This window comes from Carassius auratus, chromosome 42, assembly GCF_003368295.1.
Source record: "Carassius auratus strain Wakin chromosome 42, ASM336829v1, whole genome shotgun sequence".
In the NCBI taxonomy this organism is placed as follows: domain Eukaryota; kingdom Metazoa; phylum Chordata; class Actinopteri; order Cypriniformes; family Cyprinidae; genus Carassius; species Carassius auratus.
This window is the reverse complement of record NC_039284.1, coordinates 15,918,574-15,943,690: the sequence shown is the minus strand read 5'-3', so window position 1 is coordinate 15,943,690 and position 25,117 is coordinate 15,918,574. Positions and strand designations below refer to the sequence as shown.

The 25,117-nt window shown below is 34.6% G+C and overlaps 2 protein-coding genes across 2 annotated transcripts; both read right to left on the bottom strand.

Moving 5' to 3' along the window:
* Nucleotides 1–5,672: 5,672 nt before the first annotated feature.
* On the bottom strand, nt 5,673–17,425 carry LOC113060833 (zinc finger protein 513-like). Its single transcript, XM_026230046.1, has 4 exons — nt 16,778–17,425; nt 13,236–13,364; nt 11,257–11,973; nt 5,673–10,575 (listed from the first exon to the last, which is right to left on the bottom strand). Exons 1-4 carry the CDS (start codon nt 16,815–16,817, stop codon nt 9,812–9,814), a joined length of 1,650 nt encoding a protein of 549 aa, XP_026085831.1. The 5' UTR covers nt 16,818–17,425; the 3' UTR covers nt 5,673–9,811.
* A 446-nt stretch (nt 17,426–17,871) lies between these two features.
* Nucleotides 17,872–24,735, bottom strand: LOC113060834 (fibronectin type III domain-containing protein 4-like). The gene is made up of 6 exons (XM_026230047.1): nt 23,960–24,735; nt 21,888–22,003; nt 21,542–21,746; nt 20,358–20,447; nt 19,534–19,670; nt 17,872–18,868 (listed from the first exon to the last, which is right to left on the bottom strand). The coding sequence occupies exons 1-6, from the start codon at nt 24,090–24,092 to the stop codon at nt 18,827–18,829; spliced, it is 723 nt and encodes a 240-aa protein (XP_026085832.1). The 5' UTR covers nt 24,093–24,735; the 3' UTR covers nt 17,872–18,826.
* Between the last annotated feature and the right edge of the window lie 382 nt (nt 24,736–25,117).

The window sequence follows — 25,117 nt, the reverse complement described above, 5'->3', positions numbered from 1 at the left end:
ATTAAAAAATTTAATGAAAAAGAATCTAAATATTAATAAAACTATCATAGTATCACAGTAAAACTAAAATAACATTGGTTCCAACTTTACTGTAGAAAGTCAACACTGGGATCAACTCACTTCAGTTTTCTTTTTTGAAATGAATTTTCCACTGAAGATCAACTCTCAGTTTTATTAGGTCAGACCAACATAAATGTTATAGTTATCGATGTCATAAGTCAAGTCACCTTTATTTGTATAGCGCTTTTTTATACAACACTGATTGTGTCAAAGCAGCTTTACAGTGTTACATAGTTACAATAGTTTGTCAATAATGCAAGAAAACAATAACAATAAGTCATCTTTCCTGCTAAAGTCAGTTCATTGATGATTCAGTGATGTCATCATCCAGGTCAGCTCTCTTCCAATAGTGTCTGTGCAATTATTCCCCATCTAAGCAAGCCAAAGGAAAATCATAATTCACATCAGTCTAATTTAATTAGAATTTTCCACAAATTATTTACTAAATTTACCTGTATGCATAAACTTGACCATAATGGTATGACTGAATGTATAATTTTCAGTAAAAATGACTTGGTAAAAATTATGGAAGCTTATTTCGGCCCCACAATGAAAAATAAAAAAAAAAAAAAATCTCACAATTCAGGCTTTTTTTCCTCTCACAATTCTGAGGGAAAAAAAAATCACAAAACTTGGTATTCAAATTTTTAATTGTGAGCTAAAAAATATAAATGTTAAATTTTTATGCCATGGCAGTCAATCAAAAGTTTAATAAAATAAAATTTAATAATAATAATAATATATTCTTCCATGAAACATGTTCATTAGAACATCATGCTGACTGCTTGATTTTGCGCCTTGTTTTTTTAATGCATAAAAAAGTACATTTATTTTGTGTGTGTGTGTGTGTGTGTGTTTGTGTGTGTATATGGGTATTTATGGGTGAACTGTCCCTTTAAGAGCAGAGAATGACTCTGTTGCGACTGACATATTCTTATTCCATGCATGAAATCATTTAATTTCAGATATATTACCAAAAGCTCTATTGCTTTAAGGTCGATCTAACTCAAAGTCATTATCACTGTTGAGCTGATCCACTGCAAACAAAGTCTCTGTTTTTGACTGTGGTAAATGGCTGAGGTTGAGGCGGCAGCAGCACATGCCGTGTCCCGTCACGACCCACACCTGTTTCTGAAGCGTTGATTACGCTACCTTTGACCTCGCTGGTAGAAGTGTACACAAAGGCAGGTCTTTCAGGCGTCTGCTCGTATGGAACAGCTGTATCAACCACAGGCCGGCAGCTGGACGCTAACACTGGCCTCTTACTCTGCTTTAACGGCTCAAACACTAATGATTCAAAACCAACATGTGAGGAAGACATTAGCCGGTCCTCTCAAGTCCTCATGATGGGTTTAAATCAATCCGGCTTCGTATAAAAGGGTAATTTGGTAGTTCATGGTGGTCTGACATAGAAATGATCAATAAAAAGCTTGTATTAACTCCACATGAAATAAAGACACTCAGCATCATGTTATACAAATGCTTTTCCATGCAATGTGATTTTCAATGCATTAAAGAATACAAGATATTAAAGGGGCATCATCTTAAGGGACTTAACTAATCTACAATCTTTTTTAAATTATTATCAATTAACAATAATCAATGATTACTCACTATAATGAATAATCAGATTTCCAAGAGTGGACCTGCATCCACTATAAATTCATGGACAGTAATCTGAAAGCTGCCGAGTCTATTTCCAGCATCTGTGTGCAACTGAAATAGACTGCGAGTTGAGTTTCAGTGTAAGTCTTTCGCTCTGAATCCATCTCTCTCCACTGCAGCTGATTTTAGCACACAGGTGTTGACCTTAGGCATTATGAGGAGCAGGTTCACATTCCCCGGAGCTCTGCTGTTTCCGTGTGTGTGTTATACATGTGATCACAGTCGCACAGAAAGAGTTGAAGGCATCTCACATGTAATCTGTGCATTTGAGTGTCCTGCTATTCTTATGATCACCAAGAAAATGTTCCTCGATTAACATCCTTGTTGGTTGACAACATTCCTATCAGCCAATCAGATTGCAGGTTTGGGATAAAGGCGGGGTTAAACAATATTCTTACCAGCTGATCATTTTTCCGATGTTTAGTAGAAGTTAATGTCTGACCTGACATTTTTCATTAATAGTTTACTATCTTTAAGTAATTTAGCATGTACCATTACCATTAATTAACCACTAAACATTTAGTCTTGCATATATTATTTTTATTTTATTATTATAATCATATTTTTTATTTTTATGTTTTTTCTACTCATTTTATGTTTATACTTTTGACAAAATGAAATAAAAGTCCTTATACTGTTGTTTTATTTATTTTTTATTTTTTTGCATATATATGTATATATATAGGAGTTGGAGGATATAGGAATATGATTTGGAATACTAGGACAGCAAAATAAAAAAGATTTTTCAATTTTTAAAAGAAAGATAAAATTACTTTTGTTATGCTCCTGACCAAATGTCATGTTTAAGAGTTTATATATATATTATCTTAGAAATCTGTTATATATATATATATATATATATATATATATATATATATATATATATATATATATATATATATATATATATATATATATATATATAATTGCAAGTAACATTTTGTGAGATCTCACAATTCTGAATTTCTATTTCAAATTTATAAATTGTAATTTGCAATTTTATTTTTTAATTTTTTTTAAATCAGATACTAAAATATAAATTTAGAATTGCTAGAAAAAAGTCTGAATTGTGAGCAATTAAAAAAATAAAAATAATAAAAATAAATAAATCTGAGGTGGAAATAAGCTTCCATGTAAAATCCTGAAAGCAATTCTCTAAGAAATTCACAGAAACTCCAAAAGCATAAACATCACTGATATAAATTTCTGCATACCCACCGAAGACATTCTTTGTCAGCTGTGCCCTAGAAAACATTTTCTGTCATGCTGCCCCAATAAAAGCGGGGGGTGGCAGTTGTCTTTTGGCCCACCCTGCCCCCCAGAATCCCCTCCTGTTTTGAAGAAGCCATTGAGATTGGATGACGGGAGTGCAGTGAGAACAGCTGAGAGGTGTGATTTCACAGGCTCTGGTCTGTCAGAGCACTGAGGCCTGCCAACAGGAGGTCCAGGAGAGACCCAGGCCTCTAAAAGACATCGACAGGTGGAAGGCCGCCAACAAGGGGGAGGGCAAAACATAGAAAAGGCCGGGAAATCAAGCCAGGTCTGGACACAATCCAGGAGATGGCAAAGGACGAGGATACGCATGGGAGAGCGCGCCGGAGCTGTATTTGTTCCGTCTGATGAACTGGACGTCAAGCGACGGGCAAGTAATGTGTGAAGCCTGAGCTGAAACGGTCTGATGTGTCAGTGCTGTTGGATTGCAGGGCTTTCTGGCTCCTTCTTTTATACTTTATTCAGTTCCGGGGGTTTTGCTTGTTCAATCAAGTGTATTTCAGAAAGAAAACACTATTACATTTTATAAAGGCTGTATAAAAAATTCTAGACAATAGCCTGGTTTGGGTAAGTGACAGGGTAACTGACAGGGTAAGTTGATATGTCCAGAGGCATGACATGCTAAACTCCATCTAAAATGATTTTTTAAAAATCATTTAGCATAATTTTTTCTTCTTAAACTGTTTAAAGTTGTTTTAAACAGCATTTAGCACCATCACAACTTTAAAAATGTTGAAAATTATAAAAAAAAAAAAAAAAAAAAAAAATTTAGAATTACTAAGCATTCCGTTTTTATGATGTCATATTAAATGGAATGTTTGTACTTTTAAATGTTAATTTGTTCCACCGCGGGGCTGTTTAAAATCTGCTAGTGGAGGGAAAGGGTGATTAACAACTTTCCCAAGATGAACAAAAAAAAAATGTTTATAGAAAAAGTCTTATTGTGTCATATGGGATCTGCTGCACTGTATTATGTGTATTATGTGAGTATGATATATATGATATATATCATATGGGATATGATATATATCATATGGGATCTATGCTGCACTGCATTATGTGTATTATGTGAGTATGATATATGGTGTGTTTAACAGATCCGGCTGTTGCTCTTTGAGATGACATACTTCCTTATATCCCCATATACAGAATCAATCTATGGAATGTAAGGAAGTGTGTGGTTTCAGAGAGACTTCTTCATCACCATCTCCTTATCACTGCAACACTGACTTAAATCATGTGTACAGAACCCAGGGGGAACATTATGATCCATCTTTATGAGTTAATTAACTTATTTGTTATATATATATATATATATATATATATATATATATATATATATATATATATATATATATATATATATATATATATATATATATATATATATATATATATATATATACATATATATTACATATGTTACATTTATAAATTTATAAACTATACAAATTTATTTTGTAAATGTATTGTATTATCTATTTATTAATTGTGTGTGTGTGTGTGTGTGTGTGTGTGTGTGTGTGTATATATATATATATATATAAATAACTGAAAATTTTATAAAGGGGTTATTGATTTCTATAACCAGTGTTTATTCTATAATCTGTATTAAGCTATTTTTTTATATAAAAATGAAAACTTTTCAATATATTTTGTCATTTTAATTGTAGAAATTATACAAAATATGAAGAAATACAAATGATAGTTAATTAAAGATTATTTAAAATGTGTAAAATATAATAATATATTATTTAATTCTCATAATATATATATATATATATATATATATATATATATATATATATATATATATATATATATATATATATAGCAAAACAGTTAAACTTTAAATATTGTGCTATTAATTTTTTTAACATTTATTGATATATCATATTAGTTTATTATATAGAGCTTAAAACCATTTTTAAACAAACAAACAAAAAAAGTTGGACAATGGTGAAACATATGCAACAAAGATAAAGACATTTTCCAAAAATTCTGAGCATTTTTAAAAGGATCTGTGGTTTACAAAGTCATATAAATATAAATGGTGTTTGATTATTCTGTAAAGGTTGTGTGAAAGTCAAGCACAGGTCACTGGTGAGCACAGGGTGATTTATCAAGCTGAGTTCCTCATGATGACATGAACACTGAAGCGTCCGAGTCACACGACAGCTGCTGCATCACGAATGTTTATTCTTATAAATAACTGGACAGGTGGAGGAGAGCTAATTCTGGACGGACACAGAGTCAGGACATACCGACACATCCATGGACTCAGTGTTATTGTCCAGAAGGAAGATCATCTTCTGCTTCCTGAATCGTAGATGAGATGATTGTAACTGCAGAACAAAAGTTTGATCTGTGATTAATCAGATGCTGAAGTGTGAATGACACTGAGGAAAACTGATGCCTCTCACCTCTATAAACCTGAAGCTGAAAACCGTCTGTCCTCAGAAACACGTCTTAGTTGCTGGTAAAACGGAACCAAGTCAGGTGTTTGAGAGAGGTTTGGTCCCTTTCAACCAGCTACTGCGCCGTGACTTCATCCAGCAACACAAACACATCATTCTCAGGAGAGGAAAAAACAAGTGGAGTCGTATCCATTTGTACTCATCATATTACTGATATGTTACCTGGACCACAAATTATTTATTTATTTTTTTATAATTTTTTTTTACAAAACCCTGTTGTTGTGCATTATTCATCATATATTCAATATCACTGATAAAATATGTGCATTGGTCTGTTATTCTGTGAAGTCTCTCTCTGGAAAAGCTCAGTTCTGCTCTCTACAGGAAAGAAATGGTAAAACAGTTAACTTTTTTCTTTATGTAATTATGTTTTCTAACGTTGTTGTCTTCATCTCAGTACTGTTTCCACTTTGCTGTATTGTGACAATTGCACATTTATTGATTAAAAATTAAGGAATTAAAATATTTTTTTTTCTCTTTTATATTATTTCTGTATATGTGTGAATTTTAGTTGCCATACCGTATCTATAACTAACATTTATTTAAAAGGCATTATTTAATTTACATTAAAAATACAGTGCTTTCAAATACTTTATTACTATTACTATATATATTGAATATAGCAACCTTTAGATTATAATGTTAACTGTAAAAGTGCTGATTTATTATTTTGGAAGAATAATGAAGTCTTAACATATGATGAAATTAATTTAGCCTCAGATAGCAAATTATATAATTGTGTAACTGGCACAATATGACAAGCAATCCTGGAGACGTTTTTCTCACAAATGGAAACCAGAAAACAAGGTAAAGCAGAATTCTAGGTTGACTGAAACAAACATATATCAGCATTCTTAGAGCTGCTTGTCTAAAGAAATTCACGCACTGTAATTAAATGCTGTATAGAATATTTATTCTTCTGAATTCCAATCGTTTCATCTGTTACAAATGTCTCAATGTAGCTGCTTTGATACAAGTTTAAAAACATCTTTATTATGAAACCAAAGGCCACTTCTTCAGATCTACAATTTGTGTACAAATATCAGAGAGCTAAAGAAACCCACAAAAATACAGTACATAAATAATCATATTACACCATATGGCAAGCCAAATATCATTGGATTCAGTGTTGTGCATCTAATGCATTCATTCATTCCCTGATTGCACTGAACTCTTGCGGTGTATTTCAGAGTGACTGTGTCAGTTCTGTAACAGAGTGGAAACAGACGAAAGTGGAGGACCTATAAAACAATATTTCAGTCGAAAAACAAGATTTGCTGAAAGTTTATTTTCCCACAGGCCATCCAAGATGTAGAGGAGTTTGTTTCTTCATCAGATTTGGAGAAACGTAGCATTGCATCACTTGCTCACCAATGGATGCTCTGCAGTGAATGGGTGCCGTCAGAATGAGAGTCCAAACAGCTGATAAAACCTCTCCAGAAACTCTTCAGAAAATGTTGATTTTAGGAGAACTATTCTTTTAGTATCCAATACTCATCAAAGTGACTTTCAGTTGTTTCCCTTATTGCGTCAGATCAAGATGCATTTTATTTAAATTTATATTTTCATAGACATTCTTTACTGGAGCACCTTACCCCAGCCCCATCCACTTCTGAACAAAAAAAAGCAGTATAAAAGTATCAAAAACAAGTGGCATTGCATTCCAAGTCTTCTGAAGCCGTGCGATATCTTTATACGAATATCTTTATATGAAGTAAACCATAAGGTTTTAATCGCTGAAAAATCGTATTCAAAAATATACTCCTGAACGTTATCATGACGCAATCGGTCACAAGAGCCAATGGCATTTCACAACCAAAGGTGATGTAACACTCCTTCTAGCGGAAACTTTTGAATTTGTAAACTGACAGCACATCAGTGTAACATGCTCAAAAAGATATAGACAGGTAGACACAGTGTAAAATTCCCAATGCCTTTCGCATCTGCATACTGACACCATAGGTTTCTTAATTAAAGTAACCGAGGAGCCCAAACGTCAAAAAGCGACAGGGTCCTGACCAAGAGTCAATGTGTGTTGAGTTGGGAGTGAGAATGTGTTGCCATGCATTTGTCCTGTCACATCAAAATCCACTAACGTATTTGTTTAGACCGGCTTTTGGTTTGTAAACGGATTTTCATCTATGCAGATTTCTCTCCTGATTCAGGTGACACAACTTTTTCACTGGAGAAAGCATTATTATGAATAGAGGACTTGATCATTTAAACCGAAACGAGTTTGAAGTCAAAACGTCTTGGTGGATTTGTTTCTTACAAACATGTAGCTTTTGGCTTCACAATATGCTAAATAATGGACTGGAGTGCTGTGGATTATTGTGATGTTTTTATCAGCTGTTTGGACTCTCATTCTGACGGCACCCATTCACTGCAGATTAATGGTAGATTTCTCCAAATCTGATGAAGAAACAAACTCATTACATCTGGGATGACCTGAGGACGAGTAACTCTTCAGTCAATGTTTATTTTAAGTGAAATATTCATTTAATATCCAATACGCATCAAAGTGACTTGTGTACAAAAGGTTTAAATGTTTGTTTTGAATGTGATCTGTTCATTATAAAGAGAATATGAGCATGTGGTCCTCACTTTCTTCCTCATGAACTGCACAACTAAAGTGGGGGTGAGGACGCAAAACAGGATCTTTCCCACTAAATGTGTGAGAAAATGAAATGTTCACACGTTTTCATGATTAGTTTTCCTAAGAGAAAATTTCACAGTAGGCATCACACTTTAATCAAAATAAAACTGAAGGAAATATTTTAAAGTCCAACAAAACACACACACACACACACACACACGCACACAATTGTGAATCTCATGAAAACATATCTGGGTCATTTTTACACCAAAAATAAAAGAAAAACAGATGCATATAGAAAATTAGGCCTATTTTAGGACCATTACAACTTTTTTTGCATTGTGACATTTTCAAGGCAATCAATGTGATTTACGTCATAATGCAAAATAAAAAAATGTTTTACTTTAATATAGTAAAGAAAACAAATGGATAGTACAACATACGGTATACTTCCACAAAAACTGAACAATTGACTTTTTTCCACTTTTTAGCATTACAGAAATTTAATTATATAGATGCGCAATAAAGCCGCAATGCAAAAAATATGTAAAAATCACCGTCATATTCTTCATGCAAAACATCTCTTATTTAATAATCATTTTGTGGGGTAAGCATAATGCTAGCATTTCTGAACGGTTTTCGTGAGACTCACTCATACGTGTCCCTCTAATGCCCTGGATAGACCTCAAGTGTACTGGGGATGGACAGGACCCCGATCAGTGCAGCATTTTGCAGTGGCACAAGGAAATTCAGATACAGTAAATGAAGGAAGGAGGAGCAGCACCTCCCCGAGACAAGGCAACATCACTGTCATTGTGCATAAGTGAACATACAGTAGCAGCTAGACGTCTTCAGTGTCATCAAATCCCTCACGAAACAGAGTAAAACACAACTAGAGCTGCTGCATCGACCTGGAACAGGGCCGGTGTTACTGCAGTTCTCTCATTCAGCAATTCAATGAGAATCCATGACAGCAGAGAGGGGAATCTCACAAAACACGTCAGGAACATAATTCACCTCAAAAAAAAAAAAACTAATCAAATACATGAAGAGGTTATAAGTTTTTTTTTTGCATTGTTTACAAAAAAAAATAAAAAATTGTATTTTTTGTGCTCCCTTTAAATTGATGCTGATTTAAATAAAAAATATTTATTTTACAGTAATACAGTAACTACAAAAATAACATTTTACAAATTAATTTAAAAATGTTTTAGATACAAAATATGTATTTTTGCTGAGATTAGCTGTTCCTTTTTTGGGGTGATTTATTTTTTTGAAAAATAAAAAAATGAAAAAGAAAACAGATAAGAAAATTCTGTTAATGTCATATGAAACATTTCTAAAAAAAAAAAAAAAAAAAAAGTAATAAAAAAAATATTGTATATATTTACAATGCAAAAAATGGTCCAAATAAACATAAATAAATAAATTTTTTTTGGTGAAATAATATATATAGCCTGGCCATTTTTTGCGAGATTCACCCAGTGGTGCATACATTTTTCTCTCTTTCAGTTCAAGACATTAATCATAACTTAAAAACCTGTGATTCTCGAATTGAAATCATCTGCTGTAAACGGTTAGCCAAATTACAAAATCCAATCGAGTGAAGAAAAAACAGGCAAAAAAAAAAAAAAACACAGCACACCGGCCCTGTCGCGACACACTGTACAGTATGGATTCCTCTGTCGATGATGAAAATAATAATAAGGCAACTCGAGTTAGACATCATAGAGAGCTTCCACTACATTTCTCCTTCCTCGTCCTCTTCCTCTTTCTCCGGCAGCTGCATCTTGAGCCAGCTTTCGGCGGAGAGGCCGTGCTTCTTCTGGTGGCGTTTGTAATTGTCCCAGTGGCCCGTGGTGTAGCCGCACTCCTGGCACTTGAAGGGCTTCTCGCCGGTGTGCCGCAGCATGTGGCGCTTCAGGTTCATGCTCTGGTTACAGCTGTAGCTGCACACGCTGCACTGGAAGGGCTTGGAGCCCGAGTGGATGCGCTCGTGCCGCTTGAGATTCGCCAGGTTGCCGCAAGCGTAGTCGCACACGCGGCACTTGTAGGGCTTCTCGCCCGTGTGCACGCGATGGTGCCGCTTGAGGTTGTCGAAGTGGGCGGAGGCGTAATTGCACTGTGGGCACTTGTAGGGCTTCTCGCCGCTGTGAGTCTTCATGTGGCGGGCGAGATGATTGGGGTACTGAGTGACGAATGGACATGATGTGCATGAGTACAGCTTGTCGCCTTTCTCCGGGCTGCTCGGGGAGCTTTTGGACAACATGTCTAGTGTGCATTTGCTGCAGATCTGCTCCGTGGCACCCTCCTCGTCCTCCAGCACCGCGCCGCACACACGGCACGTGAAGGGGAATAGCAGCTCGGGAAGAGGGTCCGACTCTTTGGCCAAACCCTCGGCGTGCAGCAGGGCGGGAGGATGGCGGTCCGTTTGTAGGGTGTCGTAGCTTTGGAGGAAGTCGGGGTCGCTGCTGATGTGCAGAGTCAGGTCAGACACCACAGACTCTGAAAGACAAAGGAACAAAAACAAGCTTCCTCTTTACAGCGAATCCAGTTTTAGGAAGCCATGAGTTTCTACTTCCCTTTACTTCACGCTTCACTTCCTCTTTTGGTTTGCATCACAAAGTGCATAAAGTGCAAAGTATGATATGCAAGAATAATATATATGGAAATATGCAACAGCAAGAAAAAAAGACTAGAAGAAATGTTTCCTCAGAATCTGTATTCCTGTTTAGTGCTAATGATCAAAAAGTCAAATAAAAGTCAAATAAAAGAACTCACCTGTGAAAGAGAAATGGCATAATCAATTTTACTTCTGTAATATATGACACGTTTGTGAGTGAAACAGAATATCCAATGAGAAAATAAAATTAGGTGTGTACTTTTTTATACTTCAGGGATTGACTGGATCGTAAAAAAAAACAAAAACTTTTTTATAATTGATTTCTATAAGTATTTTTGGCATGCACGCTTTTTCTTTGATAGGACAGTAAAAGCATTAAATAAGCTGGGACTAAAATTCAAATTTGGGGGGATATTTAGAAAAATGTAGAGAATTGTGATTGCAATTTTCACTTCCGAAACTGTTGCGATGCAATTTTCAGTCCATTTTATTTCCCTTTACAAATTCGCTTACACAGATTCAGTGGTTCAAATATGGCATGATGAAGTGGATTAAACAATTACCTTCCGTTAAGGAAGTCGATGTGTCCTTCTTGTGGCTCATCATGTGTTTCTTTAAGGAGTGGCTGTTGTTGGTGCAGAAGTCGCACTGGCTGCAGTTGAGGTCTTTCTCCTGCGTGTGCATGCGCCGGTGCCTCTTCAGGTTTCCCAGAGAGTTGCAGGCGAATGTGCAGAACTCACATTTGTACGGTTTCTCGCCGGTGTGCGTGCGCTCATGCCGCTGCAGGTTGACCAGCTGAGCGGAGGCGTATGTGCACTGCTGGCAGCGGTACGGCTTCTCGCCGTTGTGTGTTTTCATGTGCCGCTTCAAGTGATTGGAGTAACGCGAGCTGAAAGTGCACAGTTTGCAGGAGTACGTTTTACTAGAGCTTCCATCAGACGTGGATCTACCTCGGTTTGTCTTCCCCTGTGTGGTGTCTGTGGGGTGGGCCTCCTCTAGCGGACGGTCCTGTCGGTCTGCGTCTCCACCCTCGGCTCCACACTGTAGGCAGTAGAGGCCGGCGAGGTCCAGCGCGCCGCTCAAGGGGTCGCCCAGCAGTTGACCGCACTGTCTGCACGAGAGGTACGGAGCGAACGCAGCGTCTGGTCCCATCTCCTCCCGCTCGCTCTCCGTGTCTCGAGGGTCCTCGAAGTCGCTCTCCATGCCGAGACGGTTGTAGCTGGAACAGTCCTCATCGCTGAAGCCGTACACCGGCATTCCCATGTCAGCTGTGACCGAGTCTATCAGGAGATCACAGCACGCTCTGTTATGCAGTACTGAAAACCCTTTTCATTTACATAGTAAGTTCAGGCAAAACATATCAAAGATGCAAAAACTAAATTAGGTTCATCAAAACGTCTAGTCCAGAAGATAACTACTATAAATGCTAAACATAAGCTTTGTCAAACAGCAGTACACTTCTACAGATGACCTGACATGACTAAAAGCCACAAACCTAATTTATTTATCACACAATCACTGTGATTCAAGGCCTTAAGCTGGTTTTGGGGTCTACGGCAAGAGCAATAGAAAGGTTTAACAAATAAAATCCACAATAATAATTACAAATATTAAAATGAAAATATTATATTAATATTATATAACAACAAAAATACTGGTATTAGTATTATTAGCATTTTTATATAATATTAGTTTTAATGTAGTTATTATTAATAATAATAAATGGAAATTAGTATTTGTATTGGCATTGCTAATAATAATAATAATAATAAAATAATAATTTTATAACTAGCTATTACTATTATTATTATTATCACTAGGTATACAATATTATAATATTTTTGTCATATTAATATTATTAATAAAAACTTTTATTACTCATCATATCTTTTTTATATAATATTACAATATAATATTATATATTACTTTTACTATCATTTTTATTATTAATAATAAATCATTATTATTTGTATTACCATTGTTAATAATAAAAAATGTTATAACTAGCTATTACTATTATTATCACTAGTTATACAATATTATAATATATTTGTTATATTAATATTATTAATAATAACTTTTATTACAGTCATCATTATTATAATAATTATTTAAATAAAACAAAAAGTTCAACAAAAGTTTCATAAGGAAAGTGTTTTAGTATTAGCTTTTCTACACCAGATTATTTTAGCATTATAGTATATTAATTATATAATTGTGCTTATTATTATAATAATTTTTAATAATAATAATTATTATTATTATTAAGAATAATTATAATAATATTAAGAATAATGATGATTATTATTATTATAACTATAAAACAAGGCTTTCACAAAGTTTAATTAGTAAAGTATTTGAATAAGTTTAGACAGCTTAGAAAGTGTTTCATCCAATTTTTTAAGCCTATTATCATTATCTATACATTTTATAACTAGCCTAAATATTATTTTTACATTTAGACTTGTTCATTCGCAAATGCTTGTCTGAAGTATGGAACAGTACAGCAAAATAACTGCAAGCTGACTTCCATATCACTGACCCGAGTCCCTCTCAAAACCCACGATCCTGTAGTCGTTCTCTCCAAAGCCCAGCTCCTGTCCGAGGAGGAAGTCACTCTCCAGGACCAGGTTTTCCTGATTGCCGACTGCCGGCCCATCTTCAGCTCCCACTGCAAACAAACAAACATGACACCACGGTCTATAATAATATCACTTACAATAACAGGAACAATATCAAATAATATTTTATTATAAAACAAGAGGCTCATCCTTTTTAAGAGCCTATTAAAATGATTAATCCATCCATTTAACAACATGATTTTCATATTTAGACAGTATTCTTGACTGAAGTATGGAAGGTTTTAGTGGATTTTGTAAACTCATGTAAACTGAGTAAATGTTATGTAAAATGTTAATCAAACAGCAGCGATGTATCAGCTTCCCTGTTCTACTTGATATCACCATATCACTATATCTTAACATTTTAATGAATTGTATAGATGTACAGTGGCATGCAAAAGTTTGGGCACCCCTTGCAGAATCTGTGAAAATGTGAATAATTTTAACAAAATAAGAGATTATACTAAATGCATGTTATTTTTTATTTAGTACTGTCCTGAGTAAGATATTGTACATAAAAGATGTTTACATTTAGTCCACAAGACAAAAAAAATAGCTGAAATTATTAAAATAACCCCATTGTTGTGTTTGAGTCCCTCAAATGTCCTCAGTGTGAAAAGATGTGTCTCAAAATCATACAGTCACTGCTGGAAAGGGTTCAAATATGCGAAAGAAGCTAGAAAACTGAAGAATCTGCAGGACCTGGAGGATTTTTCTGAAGAACAGTTCTCAGTTTAACTGTTCAGAACAAACAAGGGACTCATGCACAACCATCACAAAACAGAAAGACAGTCGAGGATCATCAGGTAACAGAACACGGTGAGGTTATTTTAATAATTTCAATCTTGTGAACTAAATGTAAACATCTTTTATGTACAGTATCTTACTCAGGACAGTACTAAATAAAATATAACATGCATTTAGTATAATCTCTTATTTAGTTAAAATGATTCACATTTTCACAGATTCTCCAAGGGGTGCCCAAACTTTCGCATGCCACTGTAGATGTAGCTTATCCTGTAATGATTCTCAGTCATATCCAGTAAATAGGTTTGAGAGACTGATAAGACTGATGGTTATCAGCACTACAGCTCAGGAATGAGGAAACAAATATGACACGAATGAATGAAGGAGGAAGGAACAGTGGAGAGACGTCAGAGAAGGGTCCCGCGGCAGGAACAGGGGTCTGTCCTGAGGAAACGCAGTGAGGAACGAATGTCGACAGAAGAGAGGAAAGCCGACGTGTGTTCACTGAGCTGATTCTTAAAGACAAGTAACTCCACATTAAACAAGGGCTTTGGAAACAATCATTTACTCAAACTAGTTCCTTTAAATCTACTATAAAAGCTCTAGAGCCGGGGTGTCAAACTTTAACACACCTGATCCAACTAATCAAGTCCTTCAGGCTTATTTGAAAACTTCATGGTGTTTTTGTGTTGAGCAGGGTTGTAATAAAACCCTGCTCTAGAGGAACTAAAAAGAGCTGTTTTCAGACTAAAGGAAAGTTTAGACTTGTGTTAGTTCGACAAAAACCACATGAACTGCAATATTAATTTGGACAGAAATGGACGCGGAGATTATTTCAACAATTAAGCACCACAAAACACAAGTTTATGGAGTGAAAATACAGTGGAAAAAATAAATAAATTATAATAATAATAATTCATAAAGGACATGTAACTTAACAATAAAACATATCTACTATAAACGGAGAGAAATACACACACAGACAGACAAACAATTATTTGTTATACATTTTTTATAAATTATTTATTATTATATTTAATATTATAATTATATTATTAGTGTTGTCAAACGATTAATCGCGATTAATTGCATCCAAGATAAACGTTTTTGTTTACAAAATATATGGGTTTGTACTGTGTGCATTTATTATGTATATTTTAAATACACATACACATTAAATACACAATATATATGCATAATAAATATAAACATTACACACACACACACACACATATATATATATATATATATACATACATATATATATATATATACATACATATATATATATACATACATATATATATATATATATATATATATATATATATATATATATATATATATATATATATATATATATATATATTATGTATACAAAAACTTTTATTTTGGATTAGATTAATCATGATTAATCCTTTGACAGCACTATATATATTATATATAATTATTTTAACATAAGTAGTTCAAGACATCTAATGTACAGAGTTACCACAATTTGTTTTTACTAACATTAAAAATAGTATTTATTATTATTATTAGTAGTAGTAGTAGTAGTAGTAATAATAATGCTTCCAACAATGTAAAATCAAACTAATGACTAATGTCATAATTGGCCAAATAAATAATATAGTCTCAAATATGTATATATTTATCTACACACACACATAGAGAAATCATATTTTAAGTAGTTATTATTAATAAAATAATTTTGACTATTCATAACTAAAATAAGGTTTTTTCCTAAGCAGTCATGTGAAAGATGACTAGTCTCTGAAATATACTGATATTACATCAAACTTCATATTAAGCCATTTACTGAACACGTATTTCAACAGTGGAATTATGAAATTCATGAGGAGTTTTATTGCAACATAAAATCAGAAGACACTGTCAAACCAAGTACAACCACAGAGAGAGAGAGAGAGAAATCAGGAGATCTGCAAAACCTACATTTGACAGGCTCTGGATCGGAGAGTTTTCTGAATATTAAACATACGCTGCTGATTCTCAACGGTACAAAAATAAGATCAAGCTGTAGGAACTCAAGAGGAGCTAAAAAAAGCCAGAAATGTCTGAACGAGCTCATCAAATAACTAGAGACAGACTGAATGTGGGCATCAACATGCCATTTTTATACTCTTATTAACCTGTTAACTGCCACCCGGACGCTCAAAGGGCCGCCTACATTTACTTCACTATATTACAATTAAATCCTAATCTAATCATGACAGACTATATATCGTTGGAAAGGTCTAAGACTCCTAAATAGATATTTTACTAATCTTTTTTGTTAAAAATTATGTAGGAAAAGTAATAGATTAATTTATGGCAAGAGTGCACATCAAGAACCTACATCATAACAGGAGTTCTGACCTTTGTCAAAAAAAAAGTAAAGAAAAAAGTTGTCTTTGTTGGCTTTTTCTCCATTACACTTTCGAAATCATCAGAAATGATATATCACTTGAAAACTTAAAATCTCTTGAAACCCATTCTAAAACCAAACATTGCATTAAATTGCATGAAAATGGTACATCAAAATCATGTAACAAAATGTTTTCAGTCATGAATTATACAAATTTAGATTTGGATCACGCACTTTCAAGTCTGTGTTCGAGAATTTGAGTGACAGGTTAATAACTGACTTTAAGGATAAAACAAGATAATCAGGAGTTGAATTAAACTGAATTCAGGTGAGATAGAAACCCAGACTTACATTTGACAGGCTGTGGGTTCGACTGTTTTCTTCTAGGCATGTTTTTGTTTTTTGCCTTGTTTCTGAATGTGTTTGTTTTAAGGTCAGCAGTTCCCTGTTGAGCTGATCTTCGTCACCATCATCTTCCTCTTCCTCATTTTCCTCTTCCTCTCCCGAACAAAGAGTTCCTCAAACCACCCATAAACCCCGAATTAAACATGTTTAACACCGTGTATTTCCAAAAATCATAATGCCCAAACATCCAAACAAATGAAACTCCCGTTATTTTCAGTTAGCGTGAGCTAATATTTAACTTCATAAATAATTCATAGACGAAACGCTGTCAAATGCAATTATATGAAGTTTACATTGCGACACTGGCGTCTCGAGTCTGTTATTGATCCACATCGATAAAATAATGAAGATATCTTGGATATAATTTGTGTTATAAGTCGAAGGCTAACTAGCATTAATAGCTAGCCCAAAAAAGGAAAGGTGCAATAAAAGTCCAGTGTTTATAACCTCTGGACATCCAGCATATAATCCATGGAGCGTCTCTCCCTGAAGAATTATTTTTCCAGGTGGATTTTTATCCCTGTGAAGTGTCTCCATGTGTTGAAGAAGTGAAAGTATGCAAGTTTCATTACTGTTGGAGTTGTTGTGATGGGAATGTGCAGCACAGGAAGTGATTGAAAGAGTTCAGCGTGAAACCGGGAAAGCGTGGCCCCTACTGGACAGCCAGAGTACTGCAGCGCTCTAATCTCTCTACACTGGATCTATAAGAATTAACAAAGTGCATGGTTTTTCATTTTCTATTTATTGCAAATTAGGATAAACAAAATGAAAACATTAATTTGAAATATTGTATAATTTCTTACTTAAAAGTAAAAAAATGTCCTCATGGATTATATATGTTGTGTCATATATATATATATATACATATACATTTATATATATACATTTATATACATTTCTTAACACTTATTACAATTATTATATATTTTTATAATACGATGATATATAATATAATATAAATATAATATAATTTTTTCTGCCTCTAAATAAATAATGATACTAAATAAACAAATAAAATAAACAGACAAAGTTCATGGTGTTTCATTTTCCATTTATTGGAAAGCAGGATTGAGAACTAGAATATTAACAAACTACCCTTCTAAGTTTAGCAATGAAATACAGTTTATAAACTAGATTCTTTATCTATTGCCCAAAACTACAGCTATGTATAGCTAATTTACATATATAAAACTTCTCAATTAGAGAACAAAGAAAAAAAAATCTAACAATAAAATAAAGTATTATTTTCTGAACTATGCACATTACAATACCAGAGCAGACGTATGGGTTTACTAACTCTTTAATTTACAAGCTCAAAATAGAAACTTTAACTAGTTTGGCATAGAAAGGCACACATAAAACTATTTCTTATGAACACGGACATTCCTGCACTGGATCTGCTGTAAACCTCACTGTTGAACACGCAATCAACTCTACAAGAGTGTGAAACATTTAATAACAGTGTTAATATTTAATAAAAACATAAAACAAGCCAATGATATACTGTTCACTGCGGTGAGAGGTTAATAATGCATATAAAGCCACTTCTGTGGCTGATGATGAATTTATTGTCATAATTTACATGTATTAATGAGAAATGCCACATTTGGAATTGTTACAATTATTAGTCATCTTTCAATGCAACACGTTCTCTCTCTCTCTCTCTCTCTCTCTCTGTCACACACAAACACACACACACACACACACATAATCTACAAACATCTAAACCGCTGTATCCGGCTGCCAGTGTTTTCACAATCACATCTGTAGCACCGATTGCACCTACCCTGATTACAATTGATGTTTTAGTCAAAGTACATTATGTTCATTGTCCAGGGCATTGTTGTTTATTGGAGTATACTGTAGTCCTGAATACTCATATACTACCCTACAATTTCCCATGCGGCTGAAAGGTTTACGTTACTATTGCCTTTAATTCTTGAATATCAGAAGATGAGCTGATATCCGCTGACAGGATCTGTGGTGATGCTGCGGTTAAACCTTGATGATGCTCACAGAGGAGGATGTCCTTTGGAACTACATAAGAGTACAAATAGTCAGAGTTAACAGGCTACAACAGTCCAAAAATAATCCTTTATTATAAATGTACGATTGTGATTTGGGATAATACAGGAAGTCGGTTTGCTAGATTCCTTTATGATGTACTCGCTCATTATATACACATTTTGGAAATTGTGAACACACACAAAAAGTTACATAGTGTTGCTTTAAGGTTAACAAAGATGAATAAACACAGTACCAAATAATAATACAAGTTAGTTAATGCATTAACTAATGGGACATAATTGTAAAAGAGTTACCAAATGTTCTATATATATATTTAGAATACAGAACCTAATGCATTTTTTAGATTTCACAATACTTCATATCATAATGTAATATGCAGACATAAAATACAGCCTGTTTCTACACTAACAAAATTGCAGTATTCAGCAGAATGAGAAGGTTTATCGTGGACTTCCTTATTTGGCCTTACATTTCCAAAGTGACAAATCAACCAAAAGTAATATAATGTGATTTTCAACATCACTGTTTGACTTATTATTTGATCAGACGACTAAGAGTTAAGACATATAAATCGGAATTAAAATGCAACACAATTTTATTTGATATACATGCACTAAATGCATAAAAAGCATTTGCTGATTAAAGCCAGATGTGATGAGTGGTGAAGGTCTCACCTTGCTGCCCAGCAGGCCTCCGTGGTGATAGTCTGGAGTGCTCTGGCCAGACAGCGGCTTGCTCTTCTCTTTACTGTGGCTGTTGGAGTCGTTGTCTTTGATGATATCGTACTGCTTACAGAAGAGCACGATCACAGCTGTAGCGAGACAGAGATCAGCTTGAATACAAGACGCAGATCTGATACCTTTAATTAAAACAACACACTATCTTACATCTAGACATCCTGATCGAGTTTGAAAGGAGAACGTTTTCTCAAGGTCATTGTGAAATCAACAAGGTAGGCCTAGCATTCTGCAAAGTGGGGAAACTATTTTAATGATGCCAAAATGTAACATTTGAATGGAGATCCGAGAAGTTTACAGCTCTGATATTCAAAACCCTATTGTATCATATTTGTACAGTCTCTAAATTATCAGCACGATCAAAACTTTGCTGAAAAACCTGTCCCCTGCATGCCTTCGGTCACCTGATTGATAGCTTATCCTTTTTTTAGCACGTTTACTTGTAATAACATCCTCCTTCAGATCATGGTTCACATGGCTTTTTGCTGTGTAAGGTTTACCTGATGATCCATACAGATTTTAAGCACACACATACTGTGCATAGCTCCATATTCTCTGATGTGCAACTCCTATCGCTCATACTCAAAAAACGTAAATGCTATTTTTAGGTAAATTTTTTTTGGCCTGAATGCATTGGATGTCTCTTTGGTAAAAGCATCTGCTAAATGCATACATTTTATTTTATTTAATATATACTGTATATTTTGCCTAAAGGTTCCATAAACTATTACATAAAAAAAATCCAATGCAACCCCATTTACCTGCCCACATTAGTAGTACAGTCATAATGATCAGTATCTCTCCAGTCTGCAGGTGTCTGGACATGTCTAAACCCTCAACCGCAGGGTCATCTGATCAGGTAAACAAGACAACAACAACGTGTTAGAGGATTGAAGAGAATTAATAATGATGTCACTTAATAAAAACTCACGAAACAGATTATGTTGGTTAGCTATGAGCTGCACAAAACTTCCTGTTTAATAGGAAATAAATCAAAAACACTAATAACTGATGTACATCACACACTATCAGAACTTCAGCATGCTTTTTGGCCGAGTTTGTGTTTCTGATCCAAGGTGTTTGATTTCATGAGTTTTCAGTGGTCGTATCATTTAATTGAATTGTTAAAGTATAGAAGCCTGTTTCTGCCACAGAAGAAAAAAAACTTTTCTCTTGTGGTTCTGTACAAAAATAAAGTCAGGAGTTATGATATACTGTAAAAAGTTGTAATTACCTTTGTTGTTTGTTATTATGTGGCAGAAACAAACAAACAAAAAACAATTGTGAGATGCAAACTCAGAATTCAGATTAAAGTCAGAATTTCAAGATAGCAATTAAAAAATTATGACACAAACTCAGAACTGTGAGAATTGTGAAAAACAAAGTCTGAATTTTGATATATAAAACTTGGCATTGCAAGAATAAAAATTCTGAACTGTGAGACAAAGTCACATTTAACTTTTTTTATTGCGTAGTGGAAATTGGCTTCCATGTTAAAGTGGAATTCAACAATAAAAATATTACATGTACTATATTAATTGAATGATACTGGACTAATGCTGTATCTGATCCAAAACACACGCACACACACGTTTGTTTTTGTGTAAAGTGTGTTCATCCCATAGGTGTAATGGTTTTTATACTGTACAAACTGTATATTCTATCGCCCTACACCAACCCTACACCTAACCCTAACCCTCACAGGAAACGTTGTGCATTTTTACTTTCTCAAAAAAAAAAAATTCTGTATGATTTATAAGCGTTTTGAAAAATGGGGACATGGGTTATGTCCTCATAAGTCACCCTCTCCTTGTAACACCTGTGTCATACCCATGTCATTATACAGAGTTGTGTCCTGATATGTCACAAAAACAAGAGCACGCACACACACACACACACACACACACACACACACACAGACAACAACAACAACAAACACGTTTACCTTGATCCATCATGGTGGACTGAAAATGTTCAGACTTCTTAAGAGTCCTGAAGTGAATCTTTTTGCTGGCCAGACTCTCTCCATAGAGTCCGACGGACTGGACCTGGATGATGTAATCTGTGTCTTCATCCAGATCCCAAAGTATACAAGCTTGACTGGTCGTGTTCACCTCACGAATGAATCGCTGCATCAACCCGTCCTGACGCTAAAACAGAGACACACACACACATTAGTTTAAGCCTATGCACATAAAGATTCATCAGAGGATTTATTGCAGATATTAATGTCACGAATTCTGCTTTTGTAATAACGCCCCAGGTCTGCATTTCATTGTAATAACTTTGACCTGCTGTGAGATGGCAAAGCCAATTACGGTCTCTCCCTCCGGAATATTCCAGGACACGGTGGCCGAATCCGCCCCCAGGTGAGAAACAGAGACATTGACAGGTACAGCAGGGCGGTCTGTGAAGCACAAATCACCAGCGTGAATCATTTATTAGCACAGCCCCCCAATGCACTTAACACAACTGAATTAAAGACTGAATTATTCAATGAAAAACTCAGGCTCCATAAACATCACGTTTGAAAAGATTAAACCATGTTACTGTTGCATGCAAAAGAACAAATATCTGTGAGGTATTTTTAGATGCTTTAGTTATTTTTCTGTCTTCATTTCCCCAAGACATCTAAGGGCCAACCTGACATCAGCTCAAAGAACAACTACAATAATGCAGTTCATAAATATACAACACTTCTGTATTTAGCTGATTCACTCTGCTGGGATATTATGCAAATGAATTCTAATTTTAATTCTGTTCTTTAATGGGATGAGCGTGTCTCAGTTGGTCAAAATTAGTGGTAAAATCTGCTTTGCCAAGTCTCTGACTTTATGCGCCAGCGTGAAAAATCAGTTTGACAGAAAAGAAGGGCTTTCGGATTTTAACCAAGAACCAACAACATATTCTTAATATAAAAATAATTATTTAAACACTCTAGAGAGGATAAATAGAAATGCATTAAGGCATTTAACCATGCTTTAATAATAGATATGATGTGTAACAATTATACAACAATCATATCAATGTAAAATAAAATCTCACGCTGTATAAACGTATAATATGGGTTGCAGAACAAGATTTGTATGTCCAATAACTTTTATATTTTTTTAACAAGTCATTTTACTGATTTCTTTTCATATATATATTATATATATTATATTATATATATATATATATATATATATATATATATATAAATAATATACACCAATATACACACACACATAGGACATGCTTGGAACTTGATCCCTGCTAACCAACAGCTTTTATGCACATATAGCAGCAGCATCTTTATTTTCTTAAGTATGCTTTCTAACAAAAGCTCATATTGGTATATCTTACTCCAAGAGGTAGATAAAATACAATACAGCTACTAGGATGACTGACCTATGCACAAAACAATCTACACCAGCCTTCTTTGTTAATACTGCATGCATAGCAAAATTATTTGCTGATAAAGTGCTGGTAAATGTGCTGATAACCAACAGAAAGGTTAACATCTTGTGAATATGCACATTAGCAATTTTTTTTTAAATAATAGTTATAGTTTTTTAAGGTCATATTGAAAACTATGTGTCCATTTCAAAGCTAAAAACCCCCTTGCAAATTTGCAAAAAGAAAAAAGACCTTGCCATTTGAGCAGCCAGTATTTTAGGATCAAACACATTCACAGAGCTCAGCAGGAAAGCAAATATTGCGTCAGAAGGATGAATAACAGCACTCCTTTTATCCTGGTATTTGCTAACAAAATAGAAATTCAGCTCTTTGTAACGTGCCAAGGTCAATACTAAATTAAAAAAGATTGTGTATGCTTTCTGGTAAAATTCACTCATAAGTGCACTGAGAGAGATTCCAGTCTTTCAATTAAATGAGGAGTTCAGTAATTACAGCTTTGACAGTAGTTTAAACTACTTTTAGTGCATTGAGGGGTGTGCAAAAATGCACAAATCTTCCATATATGACAGAAATTAGATTTAATTAACAAAGATAATAGATTCACCAAATAACATAATGAAATCATGTTTAATACACCAAAGCACTAGTTTGAGACCAGATTTCCATTTTGAACAAAAAATGCATCATTTTTACCCATGCACTGGCAGTAAAATGTCATGTTTTGACATGCTCGAGCTCGAGTCATTCCCTCAGCATTATCTACTGGGCCATTAAATCAAAGACAAGACTAAGAGAGAAAAAGCAATCCCCTTAATGTCTTCCTCCGCTGCATGGCTATTTTAAAACACAACACTGAAAGCATTATATAACAGACTTCTCTTAGGCTTAATTGACTATAGTCATGGAGACCAACAAGTATAAAAAGATACACGCTGCATTTGATCTTTTTAGGAGTCAAACTTACTCGCCCCTGCAGAGCAGATGTGGCATCCAAACAGAGACAGAACGAGGCTCATGAAAGGAACAAGGTGAATCATATCTTCCTGAAGAGTTAATCCAGATGTGATTTCCACCGAAAAGTAACCGGAACTAAACATTCCTCCAGCTATTACATGATTATCAAGAACGCATTTGTTTGCGACACGTATACATTGCGATCAGGAAGATGATAAACAATCTAAGCCAGCATCATCCTCAGCATCCTCTCAGTCTGGAGTCCAATGCGCCTCAATCTGTTGCCATCCGAATCCGCAAAGAGCGAGGAAAACGCTTCCTTTAGCTGGGATCTTTAATGATTTGAGAGCTACAGAAAGCACACATTTGACGTCCTTTCATCGATACTACAAAGGAGCGCCAGCCTCGCCACCAGTTACATCTGCTCTCCGCGCGCCTAATGTAACGCGTAAACGCATGGCGTCCATCGCATAGCTCGCGCTCGCCTTCCTCACTTTAAGCGCTTGTGTAAAACGCTTTCAGAATACCAATCAATCAGCTGCGCTGCATCGTGGGCACATGACCCACAGGTGTCCAGTGACTGATTCATTCCCAGCAGTCACTCATTCACCTTCTGTAGCCGCGTGACGCACGAACCTGCACCGACATGAACGAGGAACAGACGTTCCTCTCCAAAAACAACAACAACCTCAACAGCTCTGCTGGACGCCATTCAACCTTGCACAACGATAGTCCACTGCACACATCATGAGAGACACAGGAATAGAACAGCACAGAACTGTGGGAAGAGATGGAATAAAACAGATCACACATCAGAACACATATCCATGAACATTATACAGTCTAATAAATCATTCAAAATACTTTCACATCAGAGTTTCCCATTAAATAAGATGAGTGTGAATAGTGTAATTAAATACAACAGAATACAATTTTTTTACTTAAAAAAAGGAATAGGATAATTCTATTATATTAAGAATAGCCTACTTGTTATTTCAGATAGAACACAATACACTCAAAAGAATCTGAGATTATTTTTAATAATTAATAACTGATCACTCTGCTGGGAAATTATGCAAATTAATTAATTATTTTTTTAAATTCTCTTTAAGGATAACAAGTGTGACTCATTTGGTCCAAATTAGTAACAATCCAATGTAACAAACTA